Source organism: Megascapheus bottae, chromosome 8, assembly GCF_031878675.1.
Source record: "Megascapheus bottae isolate mThoBot1 chromosome 8, mThoBot2.hap1, whole genome shotgun sequence".
NCBI classification, from domain to species: Eukaryota; Metazoa; Chordata; class Mammalia; order Rodentia; family Geomyidae; genus Megascapheus; species Megascapheus bottae.
In genome coordinates this window covers 2,462,469-2,487,039 of record NC_143516.1, presented here as the reverse complement: position 1 = coordinate 2,487,039, position 24,571 = coordinate 2,462,469, and the positions used below count along the sequence as shown (strand labels likewise).

The 24,571-nt window shown below is 54.3% G+C and overlaps 1 protein-coding gene across 1 annotated transcript; it reads right to left on the bottom strand.

Moving 5' to 3' along the window:
* Positions 1 to 1,414: 1,414 nt before the first annotated feature.
* C8H6orf118 (chromosome 8 C6orf118 homolog) lies at positions 1,415 to 23,472 on the bottom strand. The gene is made up of 10 exons (XM_090337610.1): positions 23,403 to 23,472; positions 12,823 to 13,400; positions 12,059 to 12,181; positions 11,246 to 11,305; positions 9,610 to 9,734; positions 8,958 to 9,016; positions 8,279 to 8,460; positions 6,505 to 6,558; positions 4,588 to 4,646; positions 1,415 to 1,822 (listed from the first exon to the last, which is right to left on the bottom strand). The coding sequence occupies exons 1-10, from the start codon at positions 23,461 to 23,463 to the stop codon at positions 1,732 to 1,734; spliced, it is 1,392 nt and encodes a 463-aa protein (XP_090193736.1). The 5' UTR covers positions 23,464 to 23,472; the 3' UTR covers positions 1,415 to 1,731.
* Positions 23,473 to 24,571: the final 1,099 nt, after the last annotated feature.

The window sequence follows — 24,571 nt, the reverse complement described above, 5'->3', positions numbered from 1 at the left end:
ACTCCGCGGATCCTCTCACTCCCGGGATCCTCTCACTGCGGGGATCCTCTCACTCCACGGATCCACTCACTCTCGGGATCCTCTCACTCCCGGGATCCCCTCACTCCGGGGATCCTCTCACTCTGGGGATCTTCTCACTGCGGGGCTCCTCCCACTCCACAGATCCACCAACTCCTGGGATCCTCTCACTCCGGGGATCCTCTCACTCCACGGATCCACTCACTCTCGGGATCCTCTCACTCCCGGGATCCCCTCACTCCGGGGATCCTCTCACTCTGGGGATCTTCTCACTGCGGGGCTCCTCCCACTCCACAGATCCACCAACTCCTGGGATCCTCTCACTCCGGGGATCTTCTCACTCCACGGATCCACTCACTCCCGGGATCCTCTCACTCCCGGGATCCCCTCACTCCCGGGATCCCCTCACTCTGGGGATCCTCTCACTCCGGGGATCTTCTCACTGCGGGGCTCCTCCCACTCCACAGATCCACCAACTCCTGGGATCCTCTCACTCCGGGGATCCTCTCACTCCCGGGATCCCCTCACTACGGGGATCCTCTCACTCCACGGATCCACTCACTCCCGGGATCCTCTCACTCCCGGGATCCGCTCACTCCCGGGATACCCTCACTCCGGGGATCCCCTCACTGCGGGGATCCTCTCACTCCACGGATCCACTCACTCCCGGGATCCTCTCACTCCCGGGATCATCTCACTCCCGGGATCCGCTCACTCCCGGGATCCCCTCACTCCGGGGATCCCCTCACTGCGGGGATCCTCTCACTCCAGGGATCTTCTCACTGCGGGGCTCCTCCCACTCCACAGATCCACTAACTCCTGGGATCCTCTCACTCCGGGGATCCTCTCATTCCCAGGATCCTCCCACTCCGAGGATCCTCTCACTGCGGGGATCCTCCCACTCCCGGGATCCTCTCACTGTGGGGAGCCCCTCACTCCGGGGATCCTCTCACTGTGGGGATCCTCTCACTCCTGGGATCCTCTCACTGCGGGGAGCCCCTCTCCCTGGGGAGCCCCCTCACTCCCGGGATCCTCTCACTCTGGGGATCCTATCACTGCAGGGAGCCCCTCACTCCCGGGATCCTCTCACTCCGGGGATCCTCTCACTGCAGGGATCCTCCCACTCCCGGGATCCTCTCACTGTGGGGAATCCTCTCACTCCCGGGATCCTCTCACTGCGGGAGCCCCTCACTCCCGGGATCCTCTCACTCCCGGGATCCTCTCACTCCCGGGATCCTCTCACTGCGGGGTATCCTCTCACTGTGGGAAATCCTCTCACTCCCGGGATCCTCTCACTGCGGGGAGCCCCTCACTCCCAGGATCACCGGGTTCCGTGCAGAGCACCGACTCAGTGCTGTGACAACCGTAGGGCTATTGAGTTGACAGATATCCACAATAGGGTGACCACATTTTATTAAGTGCATGCGCAGAAGCCTGGCCTGGCAAATCGATTTGATCTGTATTAGAGCAGAACTAAATTGGTATTTCTATTGGTCAAACGCCTTTTTTACAGCGGAAGCCAGCAGGAGCGCCAAGAGCTAGTGCTGTCATGCACATGCACAGAGAAGGGCACTAGTGGTGTGTGGACAGGCCTTTCCCAGCATCCCGAGGGCACAGCCCGGGTGCTGGTCTCAGATAAGCAGACTTCACCAGGCATAGCTCCATCCTGTTTACCCATCAGCATCCAGGCTTCAGTGCGCTGGGTCTGAACCTTCACCGGTTCTGTGTAGTCACTTTCTGGCTATCTTCTGGGTTTTTTGGTTCTTTTAATGTTATATAATCCTCCACAAATTCCAAAAGCTTCCTTGAAATATGTAAAGATGATCACAATAGGTTAGAAAAAAAGTACATTAAAGAGGGGGAAAATGTACAAATAACCATCTATTTTAGGCCACACTTACCCAAAGACAGATGAGACTTCACAAATACCTCCTTCTGTTTGAAGGACATGTTAGTAGAATTTTGACCTTGAGTGTGCACACATAAACCTCAAGCATACTCGTGCCATTGACAAGGCCTTGGACGAAGTCTTTCCATACTCGTGTTTGCAATAGAGTAATTTTTCTTTGGTAGCGACTGCTTAACTGGATCCCCTCCATGGCTGAGTCCACACCCAGTCTAGCACCTTTTCCCCCATGGCTTTCCCTGCCTGTGGTAGAGAAGGTGGACTGTTCTGACCTCCGGACTCTCTTACAGCTAAGGGTCGTCCTGAAACACAGTGCTGGTGAGTGAGACGGCTGGAACGATTGGTTGTCCTTCCGAAATGAACAGAAAAGCTTCCTAGTTGATGCTCTGGCTATCTGTCCTTCACTGACCCCTTCCTTCCCAGAATCCTTGGAACATGGCCTAATAGAAGGCTTGAAGACAGCTACACAGAGACCCCAGCTGGAAAAGAGCCACAGAGGAGGAGGGAAGAGCTCTAGTACAAATGACACCCACAAGCCCCAGCCACGCACACCTTAGGGGCTTCCATGGTGACACAAATTAGCTTCCAGGCACTTAAACCACCATGGTTTTCTAGTTTGATCAAACCATATCAAATCTTGACATTCAAGCCTTGCTACTGAATTTTAGAAGAATAACTATGGGTTGGAGGGGAATTCGTTTCTTGAATTCCCTGCTGATATTGAATATTAAGCTGTTGTCTGATGTATTGTTGGTAAATATCTTTTCTCAGTTGGTTGGCTGTCTTAGTAGCTATATCTTTGTCTGTGCAGAAACTTTCTATTTTTAGGTAGTCCCATTTATTGAGTCTCTCTCCAATCTGTTGTGACCCTGAGACTCTGTTTAAGATATTTCTGCCTGTGCCTATGAGTTCCAGTGTCTCTCCTGCTTGTCTTGTAGAAGTTTCAGTGTTTCGGGTCTGATATTGAGGTCTTTGATCCATTTTGAGTTAGTGTTCATGCATGGCAACAAGCTGGGATCAATTTTTAGAATGGAACTAAAGAAAGACTTATCAGAGGAAATGGTAAAAAAAAAGGCAAAGGAACCTATGAATCATCGTCCATGATCATAAAGGAAATGCAAATAAAAACAACCCTAAGATACCACCTTACTCCAATTGGAACGGCCAAGATTTTGAACTCAGACTACAACAAATGCTGGCAGGGATGTGGAGAAAGAGGAACCCTACTGCACTGCTAGAGGGAATGTAAACTAGTACAACTACTCTGGAAGGCAGTTTGGAGGTTCCTCAAAAAACTAAAAGTAGACCTTCCCTACGATCCAGCCATACCTCTCCTGGGCATCTACCCGGAGCATCGTAACCCAGGATATGATAAGGACACCTCACAGCCATGTTCATCACTGGACTGTTCATAATAGCTAAATGATGGAAACAATTCTACATAGCCAACAGACAAGCTAAAATAATGGGAAGTTGATGGAACTAGAGCAAATCACGTTGAGTGAGATGAGCCAAGATCAAAAGAACAAAAGGTGCATGGTCTCCTTGATATTTGGATATTAATCCAAACAGTACAAGAGCAATGACTCAATACTCGGGTACCCAAGGTCACTGACATGAACTTGGAGATATAAATATAACTACATAGATATATAAGTGCATAATGGGATATATATTTATAGACATATTGATATATAGCTCGATATATATCCATGGCATACAGTCAGCGTGATTTTAATTATGTTCTTAAATTTATGTGCCAATGATTGCATATAGAGATTCCATTCTTGAATACTTGTTTATTTAGCTTGATGTTTGAAATATGATGTAAAATATCAGTATTAATAAAATATTTTAATTAAAAAAACTATGTAAAGGCTGGGAGTTTGGCCAGTGGTAGAGTGCTTGCCTAGCATGCACGAAGACCCAGGTTCGATTCCTCGGTACTACATACATAGAAAAAAGCCGAAAATGGTGCTGAGGCTCAAGTGATAGAGCTCTAGCCTTGAGAAAGCCCAAGGACAGTGCTCAGGCCTTGAGCTCAAGCTCAGGACTGGCAAAAAAAAAACCTATGTAAAGCATAAGCATATTACAGGTAATATATGTCAAATACTTACTTGGTTTTTTCCTTTGTAGGTCATGTGCTTGAACTCATGTCCTGGCTGCTATCCCAGAGCTTTTGTTTCTCAAGGCTAGCACTCTACCACTTAAGCCACAACTCTGCTTCCAGCCTTTCGGTGGTTCACTGGAGATAAGAGCAATGGATTTTCCTGCCTGGGCCAACTTTGAATGTCATTCCTCAGATTTAGCCTTCTTAGTAGCTAGGATTGCAGGCATGAGCCACCAGCACCTGGCCACACTTACTTTTTAGATTAAAATATACATCATATTTTTGAAGATTTAAAAGAGTAAAAAATAATGTAATGGGAGAAAACTATCGACAGCCATCTGCCTCACCACTTTTCTAATTCTTCCTATGAAAATTCTCCCCAACTCTTTAGCTTTGACTAATGAGTTTAGTTCTACATTGCTATTGTGCATATATTTACATTTAGAACTTGTGAGTGTTAACAACACAGAAATCCATTGAGCCTGCTCTAGTTTCCAGTGCTTGAACTTGAGAAGAGCATGGCGTAATAGGGCCTCATCCATAAGAAGCTTACCTCTCCTCCATCCCAGTAGTATTCTTCTTTATGATCGACTTCACATAGCTTTCAATGGCCTACAAAACATTTTAAAATCTTTTAGTCATCTGTCATGGTCTAATACATTCATAGAAATAAGATCGAATCCAAATAGATTACAGTCAGTTGCAACATACTAATTCATACTGGAAGAAGGAAGATGGCTGCCTAGCTCTCTCTGACAAAAAGAGAGAACCAGGGAGTCCCACGAGCCAACTACCTAAAGAAATCCACAACAACAAACTCAAAAAGCAACGGAGAAGGACTCAAACCGGAAAAGAAATCCAGATAAAGCTCTCATCCAACTTTCTCAAAGAATTCCGAACGCGAGGACCCCTCCCCCACCCCTCGCCGCCGGGTCCAACACGCGAAAGCCACTGATAAGCAGCAGCTGGCGCCCGACCAAGCCGCGAAAAGTGGCTTGAGCGGGTGCCGGCTCCACGCTGGGAAAGCGGCTGCGGTCGCTGGCTCTAATCCACGAAAAGCGGCGGCAGTGGAGGGCGCCAGGCTGGGAGCCCAACGGCTGCAGAAACCAGCACAGAACCGGGCCAGCGAACGGCGGAAGCAGCAGAACCCAGACGCGGAACCAGACAGCAAGCAGCGGAACCCAGACACAGAACACAGGCGGTGGCGGAGACCCGAGGGGAGTGAAAGACTCCCCACCACCGTGGAGCACCCGCAGACGGACGCAGAGGCGTGAGTAATACAGCGCGTCCCCATACTAATTCATACTACACATAACAGATACATGCCTGCCATAGAACTACAGTTAAGTCAAATTGTTAGCATATATTTTGGAGGAGTATCTTGAAAGTTGCTGGAAGAACCAGTGCATTGAATTTCTTATCATCCACAAAATCATCACATTCGATAGTGGATGGGTTAGAGATACAGTTATGAGTAACACACCCAATCATTCTGATTTAGTATTCGTTTTTGAATTGACACATGAGCTTACCACGATTCCATCTGTTTCGTGCTGTTTGTAATGCAAGGGTTTGAACACAGTGCTTTGTGCTTGCTCCACAGGAGCTCCGCCACCCGAGCCACCCCTACCATCCTTGAAGCTTTTGGTATTTTTGAAATGTGTGTTCAGGCCAGCCTGGGCCATTGTGCTTCTGTTCGTGCTTCCCAGGTAGCTGCAATGACAGGCATGCACCCTCATGCTCAGCTTTCATTGACTGCCTTTGTCCAGGCTGGCATCAAACCACCATCCCCCAATCTCCTACATCCCAGGAGTTCAGATGTCAGAGGCGAGCTGCCTTGGCTGCTCTGGCTGGTGGCTCCTCTTAGGCTGTTTGGCCAAAGAGCTTTAGTGTCACAGAAAGTTACCATTTTGAAAGAATACCAGACATACTGTCACAGGACTTGTGACACAGGCATGCAGGTCATCTTGAGGAAATATCTCTGTTGGGCCCGGTCACCACCTCTGGGGCCTCACTTGAGGTATTCACATTCCTCGCATACCTCTCTTGAGGTATTTCTGTGTACGTGACTCAACTGAACCCCCTGGCGCGGGTCCTTGGCCCACTTTCTCCCTTTCTTGCACCGATCCTGCCCAGTATTTCAAAACCTGAAAGTTTGCCCTGACCCTTAGTGATAGCACTGTGGCCTTTTTCTATTGGTTCCCTTTCTCTTTCCTACTTCCTCTTTCTCCCACAGTATATAACTAAGTGCCTGACATAATAAACGGAGGTCTGCAGCTCTTTCACGGCTGACACAGCTCCTGGCTCAGTGTGGTTTTTTTCCCCAGTTTCTGGGGCGGGCTGGGCTATCCATACTTGCCATCTCGCTCGGCTTCGTGGGACTTCAGGCTGACCCTGGGTGTCCCTCTCATGCCCGTGTTGCTGCAGAGCAACTACTGATAAGCACTGATTTGTACACACCCAAACTTACATTTGATTTCTTCTCTAGAATGCTATTTGTTGTTTCCAATCTCTCAGCTTCATTCTGAAGGCAAAGTGGTTTTAAAAGTAATAATAGGTCATTGGTTATGAATCTGTGAAGTATGTTGTTCTCAACTAATGAAATGTAAAACAATTATATGAATCGTATCATTAGCATTTGAAGAGTACTTGATAGTGTTCTTTACAGTGAAGAATCGTCCAAGAATGAGCAGAAGGATGAATACTGAAAATGAAAAATCTCTGTCCTTCAGGCAAAGATTGTCTTAGGTAAGGGCTGAGCTTTCAAAATATTAATAAAGCACAGAGAAAGTGCCCAGTAGAAATGCTTTACCCTTTCCAGTGATTGAAAACAGTATAAAAACACAAACACAGGCACACCTTGTTTAACTGCTTGATGCCTTTCCATGCTTCACAGATGTTTTACAATCTCATTTTCTGAAAACCCTGGGCCAAACAAGACTATTGGCAGCATTTTCCCATTTTTCTATAGCTCAGATGAACATGAAGTATTTTAATTAAGATCCATGATTTTAAGTGTAATGTTATTACACATCTAATAGACTATAGTATAAATACAGCTTTTTATGCAACCAGAGATCAAAATATTCACTTCATTGTTCTCTTATCTTTGTTGCAGTGGTCTGGAGTTCAAAAACAAGATTTCCAAAGTATGCCTGCATTACCATGCAACAACCTAGAAATATTACAATACCTGACTACTAAGTACAACATATTCCTTTAATTTCCACTTATAATAATAACAGATTCTATAAGTTGATAAGATTCAGCAATGAATATCAAAGTACAGAAGTAGATTAAGGATAAAATGATATGAAAGGAATGTTAACATTGTCAAGGTGCTACTTTCTCATCGATATATGTATAAACTGCTTGTAGGCATTCTTAAGTGCCAGCAGTATTGTTGATAAAAAGTGAAAACTCAATTAACAATGTGACTGAATATTATAGGAAGTTGTGGATAATGCGAAGAATGTTCAAAGACTTGCTTCCTGGTTATCTAATATACTAAAAAGAATTAGCCATTTCAGCAGTGCGGCCAGACTGCATTTGTAAGAACCAAGCCTAGTGTGGAAGAACTCCTTTATCGAGCTAGAAGTGTGGCCTGGTGATAGAGTGCTCACCTAGCATGCATGAAGCCTGGGGTTTGATTCCTTGGTACCACATACACAGAAAAGGCAAAATTGGTGCTTTGGCTCAAGTGGTAAGCACTAGCCTTGAGAAAGCTCAAGGACAGTGCCCAAGCCCTGAGTTTAAGTCCACACTGGCAGGAAGAATGGGAGGAAGAGGAGGAGAAGGAGGAGGAGGAGGAGGAGGAGGAGGAGGAAGAAGAAGAAGAAGAAGAAGAAGAAGAAGAAGAAGAAGAAGAACAACAACAACAACAACAACAACAACAACAACAACAAGAGGAAGAGGAAGAGGAACTTCTATCTACTTTACAATTTTTATTATTCAGCTTTTAGGAAAAAGTGGGGCTAAGAAAAGCCATATTATCACCTGATATAAAAACTCGTATTGTGTATAAATTCTCCAACTAGAGACCATATTGAAAGAGATTCTATAAAGTCTCTGTTCAGATTCTGCAGGTTTGGACCACAAAAACAGTTCTGGCTTTCTTAGCCTTAGATCTTAGTCAACATATGCCTTTCAGAATGACATATATATGAGGCACATTTCATATATTGCTTTCCCTTTTACAGAATCAAGCAAAATAATGTAAATATTCAAGTAGATAAGTTGCATACCTCAAGGCTTTTAATTCCACTCACAGTGATGTTTGAAATCCCAGTGTGCACCCAAGCTGTTTTAAGTTGCTTACTAAGATCTTGAATTTTATCCCACATATCAAGAATTTCACATCTCCTCTTTTCAACCTTCTCAGTTAGAGTAAGTTGGTCCTCATTACTAATATATTCCTCAGATGCTTCTGGAAAATAGTTTTGAAAGGAAATCATTATTGCATCTACTAAGAGACAGTGTTATATATGAAATAAACTGCAATATAACTCAAACTCAGAGCTTCAGAAAATTAGCTGATCCATACACAAGGGTGGTCCTTCTTAGATCCCTTCATTTAATCACTAACTCTGAATTGGATGTCTAATTTTGCAGACTCTTTGCTAGATGGGGAGGCTGCACAGTACACTACAGTCCCAGGTCTTTTCCAGCGTTTGTCTCCTCACAGAGCAGAAACTCCAAGCTCTGTTGGAAAGTGATGCTGGCAGACAGAGAGCTCTGAGAGTGTGGAGGTGGCCAGGGATGGAAGGATCCTGTCAGCTGCACCTGAAGCTCTTGGGACAGAGGAGGCAGAGAGGAGGGGGGGAGGAGGAGGAGGGGGAGGGGGAGGGTTACACGGTGCAGGGGGGTGGGAGGGTCTAGGGGAGGGACCAGGGCACAGGGCACAGGGCACATCACGGCTCTTACTCATTTCCTCTTTAACAGACTGTAGCATTCGCTGCTCCATCTCTAAATCTTTTTTGAGTCTACAAATGGAAACAACAAACAAACAAACAGTGAAACACCAGGGCGCTGTGGGCGCCTTGTTTCTTCTTTTCAGGCCATAAAGCTATTTCACTGAGAAATGAACACAATCTTACTTTCTAACCCAAGAGAGAATTTGAAGGCTGGACCTATCTTTTGTTTAATATTTTATTTTGCCTTCTTAAGAATATTTTGCTTGCTTCATTATATGCTTTCATCTCCTTTTCTTTTTCAATCTCTGAAAACAATGTATCTCCTGTGAGTGTGACTTGATCCTGGAAAACGATGCTGAGTGTCAGAACTCTTTAGGCATTTGGAGAAGCTGCCGTGGCCACGTGGCTCTCTGCCTATCCACAGGGCTTCACAGAACCACCCAGAAGACCTGAGATTCCTTCCAAGGCCCACCACGGAGGAACCATCCTAGCCACATACCCAGCGGCACATGAAAGAGGTCAGTGGGCGAGAACCAAGCTAATAAAAAATGCTTTTCACCCTGAGCAATGCAGGAGAGATGCTGGTATGTGACTTGTCAACGAGACCAGAGACCCTGTTGAGTAACCACCTCCCCGGCCTCCTGTGCTCACGAGGGCCTCACTTGTCATTGTGCTCCACGGCTGCCCTGGCGGCCTTCGCCAGTGTCCTCAGCTCCTCTCTGACCTTCTCGATGTCCTTGGTTTGCACAGGGCTCTTCTCCAGCACTCTGACTTGGTCCAGAAGCATCTAGGAGAGAGGCAGGCAAAGCCTTCCTGTCATTCCAGCCAGTGCTGGGTGGCTGGTTAACTGTGGGTTCCAGTAACAGGGTGGGGTGGAGGGAGGGAGAAAAGGAGGAAAGACAGAAGAAAAGGAAGGAGGGAGGGAAAGGGAGGGGGGCAGAAAGGAAGGAGGGCAGGATGGAGAGAGGATGAACAGGCTGAAGGGAGAAAGGAGGGAGGCAAGGCAGAGGGGAGAGGAGGAAGTGACAGGAGGAGGAAGGGAGAGGAGGAGGAGGGGAGGGGAGGGAGGAGAGGAGGGGGGAAAGAGGACAGAGGGGATGGAAGGGGGCCTTTGAGGCCACCATTGCTAGTCAAGTTCTTGGCAAAATACCAGTGTCTTCAGACGGAAGTCTCTGAGAGGTGACAGCAGTGGGGTAGCCCTGGCTCTGCGATGGGAGGGGAGGGGAGGACGGGGGAGGCTACGCTGAGTTCTGTGTGCGGAGGGGAGGAGAGTGGAGGCTAAGCTGAGCTCTGTGTGGGGAGGGGAGGACAGGGGAGGGAGGACAGTGGAGGCTAAGCTGAGCTCTGTGTGGGGAGGGGAGGGGAGGACAGGGGAGGCTAAGCTGAGCTCTGTGTGGGGAGGGGAGGGGAGGGGAGGACAGTGGAGGCTAAGCTGAGCTCTGTGTGGGGAGGGGAGGGGAGGGGAGGACAGTGGAGGCTAAGCTGAGCTCTGTGTGGGGAGGGGAGGGGAGGACAGGGGAGGCTAAGCTGAGCTCTGTGTGGGGAGGGGAGGACAGGGGAGGGAGGACAGTGGAGGCTAAGCTGAGCTCTGTGTGGGGAGGGGAGGGGAGGACAGGGGAGGCTAAGCTGAGCTCTGTGTGGGGAGGGGAGGACAGGGGAGGGAGGACAGGGGAGGCTAAGCTGAGCTCTGTGTGGGGAGGGGAGGGAGGACAGGGGAGGGAGGACAGGGGAGGCTAAGCTGAGCTCTGTGTGGGGAGGGGAGGGGAGGGGAGGACAGGGGAGGCTAAGCTGAGCTCTGTGTGGGGAGGGGAGGGGAGGGGAGGGGAGGACAGGGGAGGCTAAGCTGAGCTCTGTGTGGGGAGGGGAGGGGAGGACAGGGGAGGCTAAGCTGAGCTCTGTGTGGGGAGGGGAGGACAGGGGAGGGAGGACAGGGGAGGCTAAGCTGAGCTCTGTGTGGAGAGGGGAGGGAGGACAGGGGAGGGAGGACAGTGGAGGCTAAGCTGAGCTCTGTGTGGGGAGGGGAGGGGAGGACAGGGGAGGCTAAGCTGAGCTCTGTGTGGGGAGGGGAGGGGAGGGAGGACAGGGGAGGCTAAGCTGAGCTCTGTGTGGGGAGGGGAGGGGAGGACAGGGGAGGCTAAGCTGAGCTCTGTGTGGGGAGGGGAGGGGAGGACAGGGGAGGCTAAGCTGAGCTCTGTGTGGGGAGGGGAGGGGAGGAAGGACAGGGGAGGCTAAGCTGAGCTCGGGGTTCTCCCCACGCCCCTGGCCATGAACCTCCCGCCCATCCCGGCTGCCCAGTACCTTGCCCGAGTCCGAGGGCCGGGTGACCAGGAGGATGGCCATGTAGAGCTCGTACTCCTCCTGTGCATGGACAGCGCTGTCAGGGCGTCACACAGAGCCACTGAGGGGCCGAGGACGGATGAGGACGGGATGAGGACGGGAGGACAGGACGAGGACGAGGATGGGGACGAGGACAAGGAGGAGGAGAAGGACGAGGACGAGGATGGATGAGGATGAAGACGAGGATGAGGACGGGATGAGGACTACACGAAGTCTGCACGAGGACTGGACCAGGACGGACCAGGACGGGACGAGACAAGGATGGGACGAGGATGAGGACGGACGAGGACGGGACGACGACGGGACGACGACGGGATGAGGACGAGGATGAGGACGGGAGGAGGACAGGACGAGGACGAGGATGAGGATGGGGACGAGGACAAGGAGGAGGAGGAGGACGAGGACGAGGATGGACGAGGACGGGACAAGGACAGACGAAGACAGGATGAAGACGGGAAGGGACGAGGACGAGAACAAGAGGACGACGAAGGAGGACGCGGCCATGTGGACCCGCGCGACACAATATGGATCCCGGGCGGGAGTGAGACCCCGGGCGGCCTCCGGGACGGGGGAGCGGGGCCAGGGGACAGTAGGACAGCGGGACACCTGGGACAGGGGGGACACAGGGACAGTGGGACAGCGGGGACACCGGGACAGCAGGACACCAGGGACACGGAGACAGCGGGACACCGGGGACACAGGACACGAGGACACCGGGACCCGGGGACACCGGGGACACGGGACACGAGGACGCCGGGACCCGGGCTCTCTCACCTTCACCTCCCTCAGGAGGTCCCCGAAGATGAGCGAGCCGTCACAAAGGTCTCTGAAGACCTCCCCGAAGACCTGCAGCCGCCCCAGCTGCGGAGGCCGGCACGCGCAGAGGCCCTGCAGGGCCTGCAAGGGGCGGCCAGCCAGCGGCGGGGGCGGGGCGAGGGGAGGGGGCGGGGCGAGGGAAGGGGGCGGGGCGAGGGGAGGGGGCGGAGGAGCGGTCAGCCAGCGGCGGGGGCGGGGCGAGGGGAGGGGGCGGGGCGAGGGGAGGGGCGGAGGCAGGGGGCGGAGGAGTGGTCAGCCAGCGGCGGGGGCGGGGCGAGGGGAGGGGGCGGGGCGAGGGGAGGGGCGGAGGCAGGGGGCGGAGGAGTGGTCAGCCAGCGGCGGGGCGGGGCGAAGGGAGGGGCGGTGAGAAGGGAGGGGGCGGAGGAGCGGTCAGCCAGGGGCGGGGGCGGGGCGAAGGGAGGGAAGGCACGTGGTGCGGAGCAGGGCGGTGCCGGGGAGCGGGGCAGCCTGCTGTTCCTGTCCCTCTTGGGGGCCGGAGCAGAGTCCCTGCGGGGCAGAGCCTCCCTCGGGCCTGCTCTTCCTCCATCCGCCCTGGGCCCCAGCCCGGCCTGGCTCTGTCACCAGCAGGCAGCTCCTCGCCCCCAGCCCTGGATGCAGGGCGGGCACAGCGGCCGGCGGCCCAGGGAGGCGCGGCGCCCCCCTTCCGCCCCCCTCCGTCCCCTCCCGTCCCCCCCGCGCCCCCCGCGCCCGGTGCCCCTTGCCTTGTCCAGCTTCGTCTCGAGCTCCCGCGCGGCCCTGCGCCCCCGGAGGTCGGCGCCGCCGAGGTCCTGCGCGGTCTGGACGCCGCGGCGGAAGGCGCGCAGCCGGCGGTAGCGGTCGGTGCGGGTCAGGCCTGCCTGGCGGTGCCGGTCCTCGACGGCGGCCGGCCCACGCCACAGCTCCCGCGCGTCGGGCAGCGCCGTCTCCGCCGCCAGGCCGGGCCGCGGCGCCCACGGGGCGGGGACGTCGTGGGCCTGGACGGCCGGGATGGGGCCGGGCCGCAGCGCCGTGTGCAGGGTGAAGTAGGCCAGGGCGTCGGTCATGCGCTGGGCCGCGCGGCACAGCCGCGCCTGCTCGGCCTCGCGCTCCGCCCCCGGCCCCGGCTCGCTCCGTGGCCGCCACGCATTGTGCCAGTGGCACAGCTGCGGCTCGGGCTTGAAGAGCCGCGCGGGGTTGAGGTGGCCGTCCGTGAGCCGCCGCACGTCCTCCTGGTGCTCCATCTGCAGCCGGTCCAGCAGCCGGGCCACATTGCACATCGTGGGCTGGCGCCGGGCCTCGCAGCGCCGCCACGGCAGGTAGACTGCGGGGCAGAGGGGGGAGACCTGACCACGGCCACAGGACCCGCGGACCACGCGGACCCCACCCACGGACCACGTCCACACCACCCGCGGACCACGCCCACAGGACCCGCGGACCACGGCGACAGGACCCATGGACCACATCCACCCCACCCGCGGAACACCGCCACAGGAGCCACGGACCACGGCCACAGGACCCATAGACCATGTCCACAGGACCCGCCTGACCACGGCCACCTCACCAGCTGAACACAGCCACAGGACACAGGGACCACGCCCACACCACCCGCTGACCACGCCCACAGGGCCCGCTGACCACGGCGACAGGACCCACGGACCACATCCACCCCACCCGCGGAACACCGCCACAGGAGCCACGGACCACGGCCACAGGACCCATGGACCATGTCCACAGGACCCGCTGACCACGGCCACCTCACCAGCTGAACACAGCCACAGGACACAGGGACCACGCCCACACCACCCGCTGACCACGCCCACAGGACCCGCTGACCACGGCGACAGGAGCCACGGACCACGTCCACCCCACCCGCGGAACACCGCCACAGGAGCCACGGACCACGGCCACTGGACCCGTGGACCATGTCCACAGGACCCGCTGACCACGGCCACCTCACCAGCTGAAAACAGCCACAGGACACAGGGACCACGCTCAAAAAATCCGCTGACCACGCCCACACCACCCGCTGACCACGCCCACACCACCTGCTGACCAGGGCCACAGGACCCGCCGGCCACGCCCACAGGACCCGCTGACCACGGCAACAAAACCCACGGACCACGTCCACCCCACCCGCGGACCACGGACACAGGAGCCCCAGACCACGCCCACAGGAGCCGCGGACCATGTCAACAGGACCCGGTGACCACGGCCACCTCACCAGCTGACCACAGCCACAGGACCCGCGGACCACGCCCACAGAACCCGCTGATCACACCCACACCACCTGCTAACCAGGGCCACAGGACCCTCTGACCACGGCCACAGGACCCGCGGACCACGCCCACAAGACCCGCTGACCACGGCCACAGGACCCACGGACCACGTCCACCCCACCCGGGGACCACGCCCACAGGAGCCGTGGACCATGTCCACAGGACCCGCTGACCACGGCCTCCTCACCAGGTGACCACAGCCACAGGACCCGCGGACCATGCCCAAAGAACCTGCTGATCACGCCCACACCACCTGCTGACCAGGGCACGGGACCTGCGGACCACGCTCACAGGACCCAATGACCACGGCAAACAGGACCCGCTGACTACGGCCACAGGACCCACGGACCACGTCCACCGCACCCACGGAACACGGACACAGGACCAGCAGACCACGCCCACAGGACTCGGGTACCATGTCCACAGGACCCGCTGACCATCGCCATCTCACCAGCTGACCACAGCCACAGGACCCGCGGACCACGCCCAGAGAACCCGCTGATCACATCCACACCACCTGCTGACCACGGCGAGAGGACCCTCGGACCGCCCCAGGGGATCACGGACCACTAACTCACTAACCTCCTCCACATCACCTCACTAACCTCCTCCACACCAACTCACTAACCTACACACCACCTCACTAACCTCCTTCACATCACCTCACTAACCTCCTCCACATCACCTCACTAACCTCCTCCACATCACCTCACTAATCTCCTCCACACCACCTCACTAACCTCCACACCACCTCACTAACCTCCTCCACATCACATCACTAACCTCCTCCACACCACCTCACTAACCTCCACACAACCTCACTAACCTCCTCCACATCACCTCACTAACCTCCTCCACATCACCTCACTAACCTCCTCCACATCACCTCACTAACCTCCTCCACACCAGCTCACTAACCTCCTCCACACCACCTCACTAACCTCCACACCACCTCACTAAACTCCGCATCACCTCACTAACCTTCTCCACACCACCTCACTAACCTCCACAACACCTCACTAACCTCCTCCACACCACCTCACTAACCTCCTCCAATCACCTCACTAACCTCCTCCACATCACCTCACTAACCTCCACACCACCTCACTAACCTCCTCCATATCACCTCACTAACCTCCTCCACACCACCTCACTACCCTCCTCCACATCACCTCACTAACCTCCTCCACATCACCTCACTAACCTCCACACCACCTCACTAACCTCCTCCATGTCACCTCACTAACCTCCTCCACATCACCTCACTAACCTCCTCCACATCACCTCACCAACCTCCACACCACCTCACTAACCTCCTCCACACCACCTCACTACCCTCCTCCACATCACCTCACTAACCTCCTCCACATCACCTCACTAACCTCCACACCACCTCACTAACCTCCTCCATATCACCTCACTAACCTCCTCCACACCACCTCACTACCCTCCTCCACATCACCTCACTAACCTCCTCCACATCACCTCACTAACCTCCACACCATCTCACTAACCTCCTCCACACCACCTCACTAACCTCCTCCACATCACCTCACTAACCTCCACAACACCTCACTAACCTCCTCCACACCACCTCACTAACCTCCTCCACATCACCTCACTAACCTCCACACCACCTCACTAACCTCCTCCACATCACCTCACTAACCTCCTCACCACCTCACTACCCTCCTCCACATCACCTCACTAACCTCCTCCACATCACCTAACTAACCTCCACACCACCTCACTAACCTCCTCCACACCACCTCACTAACCTCCTCCACACCACCTCACTAACCTCCTCCACACCACCTCACTAACCTCCTCCACATCACCTCACTAACCTCCACACCACCTCACTAACCTCCTCCACACCACCTCACTAACCTCCTCCACATCACCTCACTAACCTCCTCCACATCACCTCACTAACCTCCTCATCACCTCACTAACCTCCTCCACATCACCTCACTAACCTCCTCCACATCACCTCACTAAACTCCTCCACATCACCACACTAACCTCCTCCACATCACCTCACTAACCTCCTCCACATCACCTCACTAACCTCCTCCACACCACCTCACTAACCTCCACACCACCTCACTAACCTCCTCCACATCACCTCACTAACCTCCTCCACACCACCTCACTAACCTCCACACAACCTCACTAACCTCCTCCACATCACCTCACTAACCTCCTGCACATCACCTCACTAACCTCCTGCACATCTCCTCACTAACCTCCTCCACACCACCTCACTAACCTCCTCCACACCACCTCACTAACCTCCACACCACCTCACTAACCTCCTCCACACCACCTCACTAACCTCCTCCACATCACCTCACTAACCTCCTCCACATCACCTCACTAACCTCCACACCACCTCACTAACCTCCTCCACACCACCTCACTAACCTCCACACCACCTCACTAACCTCCTCCACATCACCTCACTAACCTCCACACCACCTCACTAACCTCCTCCATATCACCTCACTAACCTCCTCCACACCACCTCACTACCCTCCTCCACATCACCTCACTAACCTCCTCCACACCACCTCACTAACCTCCACACCACCTCACTAACCTCCTCCACATCACCTCACTAATCTCCACACCACCTCACTAACCTCCTCCATATCACCTCACTAACCTCCTCCACACCACCTCACTACCCTCCTCCACATCACCTCACTAACCTCCTCCACATCACCTCACTAACCTCCACACCACCTCACTAACCTCCTCCACACCACCTCACTAACCTCCTCCACACCACCTCACTAACCTCCTCCACATCACCTCACTAACCTCCACACCACCTCACTAACCTCTTCCTCATCACCTCACTAACCTCCTCCACATCACCTCACTAACCTCCTCCACACCACCTCACTAACCTCCTCCACACCACCTCACTAACCTCCTCCACACCACCTCACTAACCTCCTCCACTCCACCTCACTAACCTCCTCCACACCACCTCACTAACCTCCTCTACATCACCTCACTAATCTCCTCCACACCACCTCACTAACCTCCGCAACACTTCACTAACCTCCTCCACATCACCTCAAAAACCTCCTCCACACCACCTCACTAACCTCCACACCACCTCACTAACCTCCTCCACATCACCTCACTAACCTCCTCCACATCACCTCACTAACCTCCTCCACATCACCTCACTAACCTTCTCCACACCACCTCACTAACCTCCACACCACCTCACTAACCTCCACACCACTTCACTAACCTCCTCCACATCACCTCACTAACCTACTCCACACCACCTCACTAAACTCCACACCACCTCACTAACCTCCTCCACATCACCTCACTAACCTCCTGCACATCACCTCACTAACCTCCTCCACATCACCTCACTAACCTCCACACCACCTCACTAACCTCTTCCACATCACCTCACTAACCTCCTCCACATCACCTCACTAACCTCCTCCACATCACCTCACTAACCTCCTCCACACCACCTCACTAACCTCCTCCACACCACCTCACTAACCTCCTCCACTCCACCTCACTAACCTCCTCCACACCACCTCACTAACCTCCTCCACATCACCTCACTAACCTCCTCCACACCACCTCACTAACCTCCTCCACACCACCTCACTAACCTCCTCCACATCACCTCACTAACCTCCTCCACACCACCTCACTAACCTCCACACCACTTCACTAACCTGCTCCACATCACCTCACTAACCTCCTCCACACCACCTCACTAACCTCCACACCACCTCACTAACCTCCTCCACATCACCTCACTAACCTCCTCCACACCACCTCACTAACCTCCACACCACCTCACTAACCTCCTCCACATCACCTCACTAACCTCCTCCACACCACCTCACTAACCTCCACACAACCTCACTAACCTCCTCCACATCACCTCACTAACCTCCTGCACATCACCTCACTAACCTCCTGCACATCACCTCACTAACCTCCTCCACACCACCTCACTAACCTCCTCCACACCACCTCACTAACCTCCACACCACCTCACTAACCTCCTCCACACCACCTCACTAACCTCCTCCACATCACCTCACTAACCTCCTCCACATCACCTCACTAACCTCCACACCACCTCACTAACCTCCTCCACACCACCTCACTAACCTCCACACCACCTCACTAACCTCCTCCACATCACCTCACTAACCTCCACACCACCTCACTAACCTCCTCCATATCACCTCACTAACCTCCTCCACACCACCTCACTACCCTCCTCCACATCACCTCACTAACCTCCTCCACACCACCTCACTAACCTCCACACCACCTCACTAACCTCCTCCACATCACCTCACTAATCTCCACACCACCTCACTAACCTCCTCCATATCACCTCACTAACCTCCTCCACACCACCTCACTACCCTCCTCCACATCACCTCACTAACCTCCTCCACATCACCTCACTAACCTCCACACCACCTCACTAACCTCCTCCACACCACCTCACTAACCTCCTCCACATCACCTCACTAACCTCCACACCACCTCACTACTCTCGTCCACATCACCTCACTAACCTCCTCCACATCACCTCACTAACCTCCACACCACCTCACTACCGTCCTCCACATCACCTCACTAACCTCCTCCACATCACCTCACTAACCTCCACACAACCTCACTAACCTCCTCCACACCACCTCACTAACGTCCTCCACATCACCTCACTAACCTCCTCCACATCACCTCACTAACCTCCTCCACATCACCTCACTAACCTCCTCCACATCACCTCACTAACCTCCACATCACCTCACTAACCTCACCACACCACCTCACTAACCTCCTCCACACCACCTCACTAACCTCCTCCACACCACCTCACTAACCTCCTCCACATCACCTCACTAACCTCCACACCACCTCACTAACCTCTTCCTCATCACCTCACTAACCTCCTCCACATCACCTCACTAACCTCCTCCACACCACCTCACTAACCTCCTCCACACCACCTCACTAACCTCCTCCACACCACCTCACTAACCTCCTCCACTCCACCTCACTAACCTCCTCCACACCACCTCACTAACCTCCTCTACATCACCTCACTAATCTCCTCCACACCACCTCACTAACCTCCGCAACACTTCACTAACCTCCTCCACATCACCTCAAAAACCTCCTCCACACCACCTCACTAACCTCCACACCACCTCACTAACCTCCTCCACATCACCTCACTAACCTCCTCCACATCACCTCACTAACCTCCTCCACATCACCTCACTAACCTTCTCCACACCACCTCACTAACCTCCACACCACCTCACTAACCTCCACACCACTTCACTAACCTCCTCCACATCACCTCACTAACCTACTCCACACCACCTCACTAAACTCCACACCACCTCACTAACCTCCTCCACATCACCTCACTAACCTCCTGCACATCACCTCACTAACCTCCTCCACATCACCTCACTAACCTCCACACCACCTCACTAACCTCTTCCACATCACCTCACTAACCTCCTCCACATCACCTCACTAACCTCCTCCACATCACCTCACTAACCTCCTCCACACCACCTCACTAACCTCCTCCACACCACCTCACTAACCTCCTCCACTCCACCTCACTAACCTCCTCCACACCACCTCACTAACCTCCTCCACATCACCTCACTAACCTCCTCCACACCACCTCACTAACCTCCTCCACACCACCTCACTAACCTCCTCCACATCACCTCACTAACCTCCTCCACACCACCTCACTAACCTCCACACCACTTCACTAACCTGCTCCACATCACCTCACTAACCTCCTCCACACCACCTCACTAACCTCCACACCACCTCACTAACCTCCTCCACATCACCTCACTAACCTCCTCCACATCACCTCACTAACCTCCACACCACTTCACTAACCTCCTCCACATCACCTCACTAACCTCCTCCACACCACCTCACTAACCTCCACACCACCTCACTAACCTCCTCCACATCACCTCACTAACCTCCTCCACATCACCTCACTAACCTTCTCCACACCACCTCACTAACCTCCACACCACCTCACTAACCTCCACACCACTTCACTAACCTCCTCCACATCACCTCAGTAACCTCCTCCACACCACCTCACTAACCTCCACACCACCTCACTAACCTTCTCAACATCACCTCACTAACCTCCTCCACATCACCTCACTAACCTCCTCCATACCACCTCACTAACCTTCTCCACACCAACTCACTAACCTCCACACCACCTCACTAACCTCCTCCACACTACCTCACTAACCTCCTCCACATCACCTCACTAACCTCCTCCACATCACCTCACTAACCTCCTCCACATCACCTCACTAACCTCCACACCAACTCACTAACCTCCTCCACGCCACCTCACTAACCTCCACACCACCTCACTAACCTCCTCCACATCACCTCACTAACCTCCACACCACCACACTAACCTCCTCCACATCACCTCACTAACCTCCTCCACACCACCTCACTACCCTCCTCCACATCACCTCACTAACCTCCTCCACATCACCTCACTAACCTCCACACCACCTCACTACCTCCTCCACACCACCTCACTAACCTCCTCCACACCACCTCACTAACCTCCACACCACTTCACTAACCTCCTCCACATCATCTCACTAACCTCCTCCACACCACCTCACTAACCTCTACACCACCTCACTAACCTCCTCCACATCACCTCACTAACCTCCTCCACATCACCTCACTAACCTCCTCCACATCACCTCTCTAACCTCCACACCACCTCACTATCCTCCTCCACTTCACCTCACTAACCTCCTCCATATCACCTCACTAACCTCCTCCACACCACCTCACTAACCTCCTCCACACCACCTCACTAACCTCCTCCACACCACCTCACTAACCTCCTCCACACCACCTCACTAACCTCCTCCACATCACCTCACTAACCTCCTCCACACCACCTCACTAACCTCCTCCACACCACCTCACTAACCTCCTCCACATCACCTCACTAACCTCCACACCACCTCACTAACCTCCTCCACACCACCTCACTAACCTCCTCCACATCACCTCACTAACCTCCTCCACATCACCTCACTAACCTCCACACCACCTCACTAACCTCCTCCACACCACCTCACTAACCTCCTCCACATCACCTCACTAACCTCCTCCACACCACCTCACTAACCTCCACATCACCTCACTAACCTCCTCCACACCACCTCACTAACCTCCACACCACCTCACTAACCTCCTCCACATCACCTCACTAACCTCCACACCACCTCACTAACATCCTCCACATCACCTCACTAACCTCCTCCACAACACCTCACTACCTCCTCCACATCACCTCACTAACCTCCTCCACATCACCTCACTAACCTCCACACCACCTCACTAACCTCCTCCACACCACCTCACTAACCTCCTCCACACCACCTCACTAACCTCCTCCACACCAACTCACTAACCTCCTCCACATCACCTCACTAACCTCCACACCACCTCACTACCCTGCTCCACATCACCTCACTAACCTCCTCCACATCACCTCACTAACGTCCACACCACCTCACTAACCTCCTCCACACCACCTCACTAACCTCCTCCACATCACCTCACTAACCTCCTCCACACCACCTCACTAACCTCCTCCACACCACCTCACTAACCTCCTCCACACCACCTCACTAACCTCCTCCACATCACCTCACTAACCTCCTCCACACCACCTCACTAACCTCCTCCACATCACCTCACTAACCTCCTCCACATCACCTCACTAACCTCCTCCACATCACCTCATTAACCTCCACACCACCTCACTAACCTCCTCCACACCACCTCACTAACCTCCTCCACACCACCTCACTAACCTCCTCCACATCACCTCGCCCCACTGACTTTTTCCACATCACTGCTCTGCAGAGTGGGGTGCATGATGGGTGCAAGGAGGTCCAGGCGCCCAGGCCTGTGTTTTTGCTCTGCTGTCCAGGTTTGTCCATCCTTTATCCCTCCTCCTCATGGAGGGTGTCGATCTCAGGCATGACCCAGGTCCTCAGCTAGGCAGGGAACAGCCTGTGTCCACAGGGGTTCCCTTAGTCTCCCTGTGACCTGGGGTGATGCTTCTCTGAACCCCAAGATGATCTGTCCAGCAAGGTACACCAGTATGGTAGCCAGAGCCAAGGACCTGCAGTCCTGCTTGCGCTAAGGCAGAGAGAGGGCTGGGCGTCTGCAGGGCCTTCCAAGGATGCATCGGCCAAGCGCGCGGGCCTGGGAGGGAAGCGCAGCCCCAAGGCTCTGGACAGGAACCGGCCAGTCCCCTTCCAGCCCTCCCATCCCCCCTCCGTCCAGCCCCCCATCCCCTTTTCTCCAGTCCCCCTCCCTCCAGCCCCCATCCAGCCCAGGGACCATGCATCAGGGCCCCACTTGATAAGCAAGACTAGGAGTTTGTAAGGCATGTGTCGTGGTGTGGGGACCACACACACACCATACACACACACCACACACACACACACACACACACACACACCACACAACACACACCACACACACACTACACACACATCACACACACCACAGCATAGAAGTGAGGAGCCACACACAGGCACTGATGGAGGGTGGTCAGCGCGCATCCTGCTATGTGGATGGGTGCCCCTCCCACGGAGCCTGGTGAAGGGTCTCACACCACAAACACACACCGTACCCCCGTCGGAACCACACAAGTGTCACCACACGAGTGTCACGGAAACACACCTCAACACGTTCACCCTGAACATCTAGCCCCATCTCTCATCAGTGACTCCTGGTTACTGTTGCCGGTTGGTTTTAACAGACTGGACTTCCTCCTTTTCCTGCCTCCCAGACCCAGGCCATGTGAGGGGTTCAGGACACCCTTGCAGCCCCCAGCCAAGTCCCCATCCTCCTGCCAACACCAGCCCAGAGAATCCAAGTCCCCAGCAGCCAGACTTCACCCAAACGGGAGCACTTACATCCAGGATCCAGACCGTCAGCCATGGCTGCCTGCCCAGTTGTCCTGGCAACAGGAAACATTCCAGCCTCCCTGCCCAGTGTGTCCTGGCCAGGCAGAGCTGGGCTGGGCCCCAGGGCCCTGCCATCCTGGACCCCAGCTCCCCGCGGTGCAGAGAGTACAGGGTGTTCACTACTTGAGGAGAAAAACAACCACAACACTTTTGTGATTTGGAGACCACCAGACATATCCTGGCACTCTACTTCCTGTCCAAAGTCCGGGACCAAGAGGGAAAGGCTGGTGCATCTGATCCCCTCTCTTTCTCTCTTCCTCTGTCTCCCCCTCTCCCACTTCCTCTGTCCACCCTCCCCCTCTCCACTTTCCCCCTCCCCCTCTCTCTGTTTACTGCATGGCTCTTGGGTTGGAAATCAGGGGTCAGGACCCCCCATCTGCCAGGCAGAAGCGCTGACCCTTGAGGCACAGTTTTTGAGAGTCTCACTTTCCACTCACATAACTTGAGTTGACAGGAGACAGGGCCCAGGTTTGCATAAAACTCAGTCTCCCAGGTAATTCTACCTGGTGAAGGTGGACCTGCCTTCCTCCAATTCTCAGCAGACCTTCCTCCTAATCTCAGCCATCCTCCTGATCTCAGCCATCCTCCTTCCTGATCTCAGCAATCCTCCTGATCTTAGCCATCCTCCCTCCTGATCTCAGCAGTCCTCCTGATCTCAGCCATCCTCCCTCCTGATCTCAGCAGTCCTCCTGATCTCAGCCATCCTCCCTCCTGATCTCAACAGTCCTCCTAATCTCAGCCATCCTCCTGATCTCAGCCATCCTCCTTCCTGATCTCAGCAGTCCTCCTGATCTCAGCCATCCTCCCTTCTGATCTCAGCAGTCCTCCTGATCTCAGCCATCCTCCCTCCTGATCTCAGCAGTCCTCCTGATCTCAGCCATCCTCCCTCCTGATCTCAGCAGTCCTGATCTCAGCCATCCTCCCTCCTGATCTCAGCAGTACTCTTGATCTCAGCCATCCTCCCTCCTGATCTCAGCAGTCCTCCTGATCTCAGCCATCCTCCCTCCTGATCTCAACAGTCCTCCTGATCTCAGCCATCCTCCTTCCTGATCTCAGCAGTCCTCCTGATCTCAGCCATCCTCCCTCCTGATCTCAGCAGTCCTCTTGATCTCAGCCAT

Bases quoted from the DNA above. Each gene is read 5' to 3' on its own strand.
- C8H6orf118 (XM_090337610.1), bottom strand. From the start codon at position 23,463: ATGTTTCCTGTTGCCAGGACAACTGGGCAGGCAGCCATGGCTGACGGT. The intron at 11,306-12,058 runs GTGAGAGAGCCC...GTCCATGCACAG, and splicing joins ACCTCCTGAGGGAGGTGAAG to GAGGAGTACGAGCTCTACAT. The intron at 1,823-4,587 runs GTAAGCTTCTTA...ACATATTTCAAG, and splicing joins ACTACTGGGATGGAGGAGAG to GAAGCTTTTGGAATTTGTGG.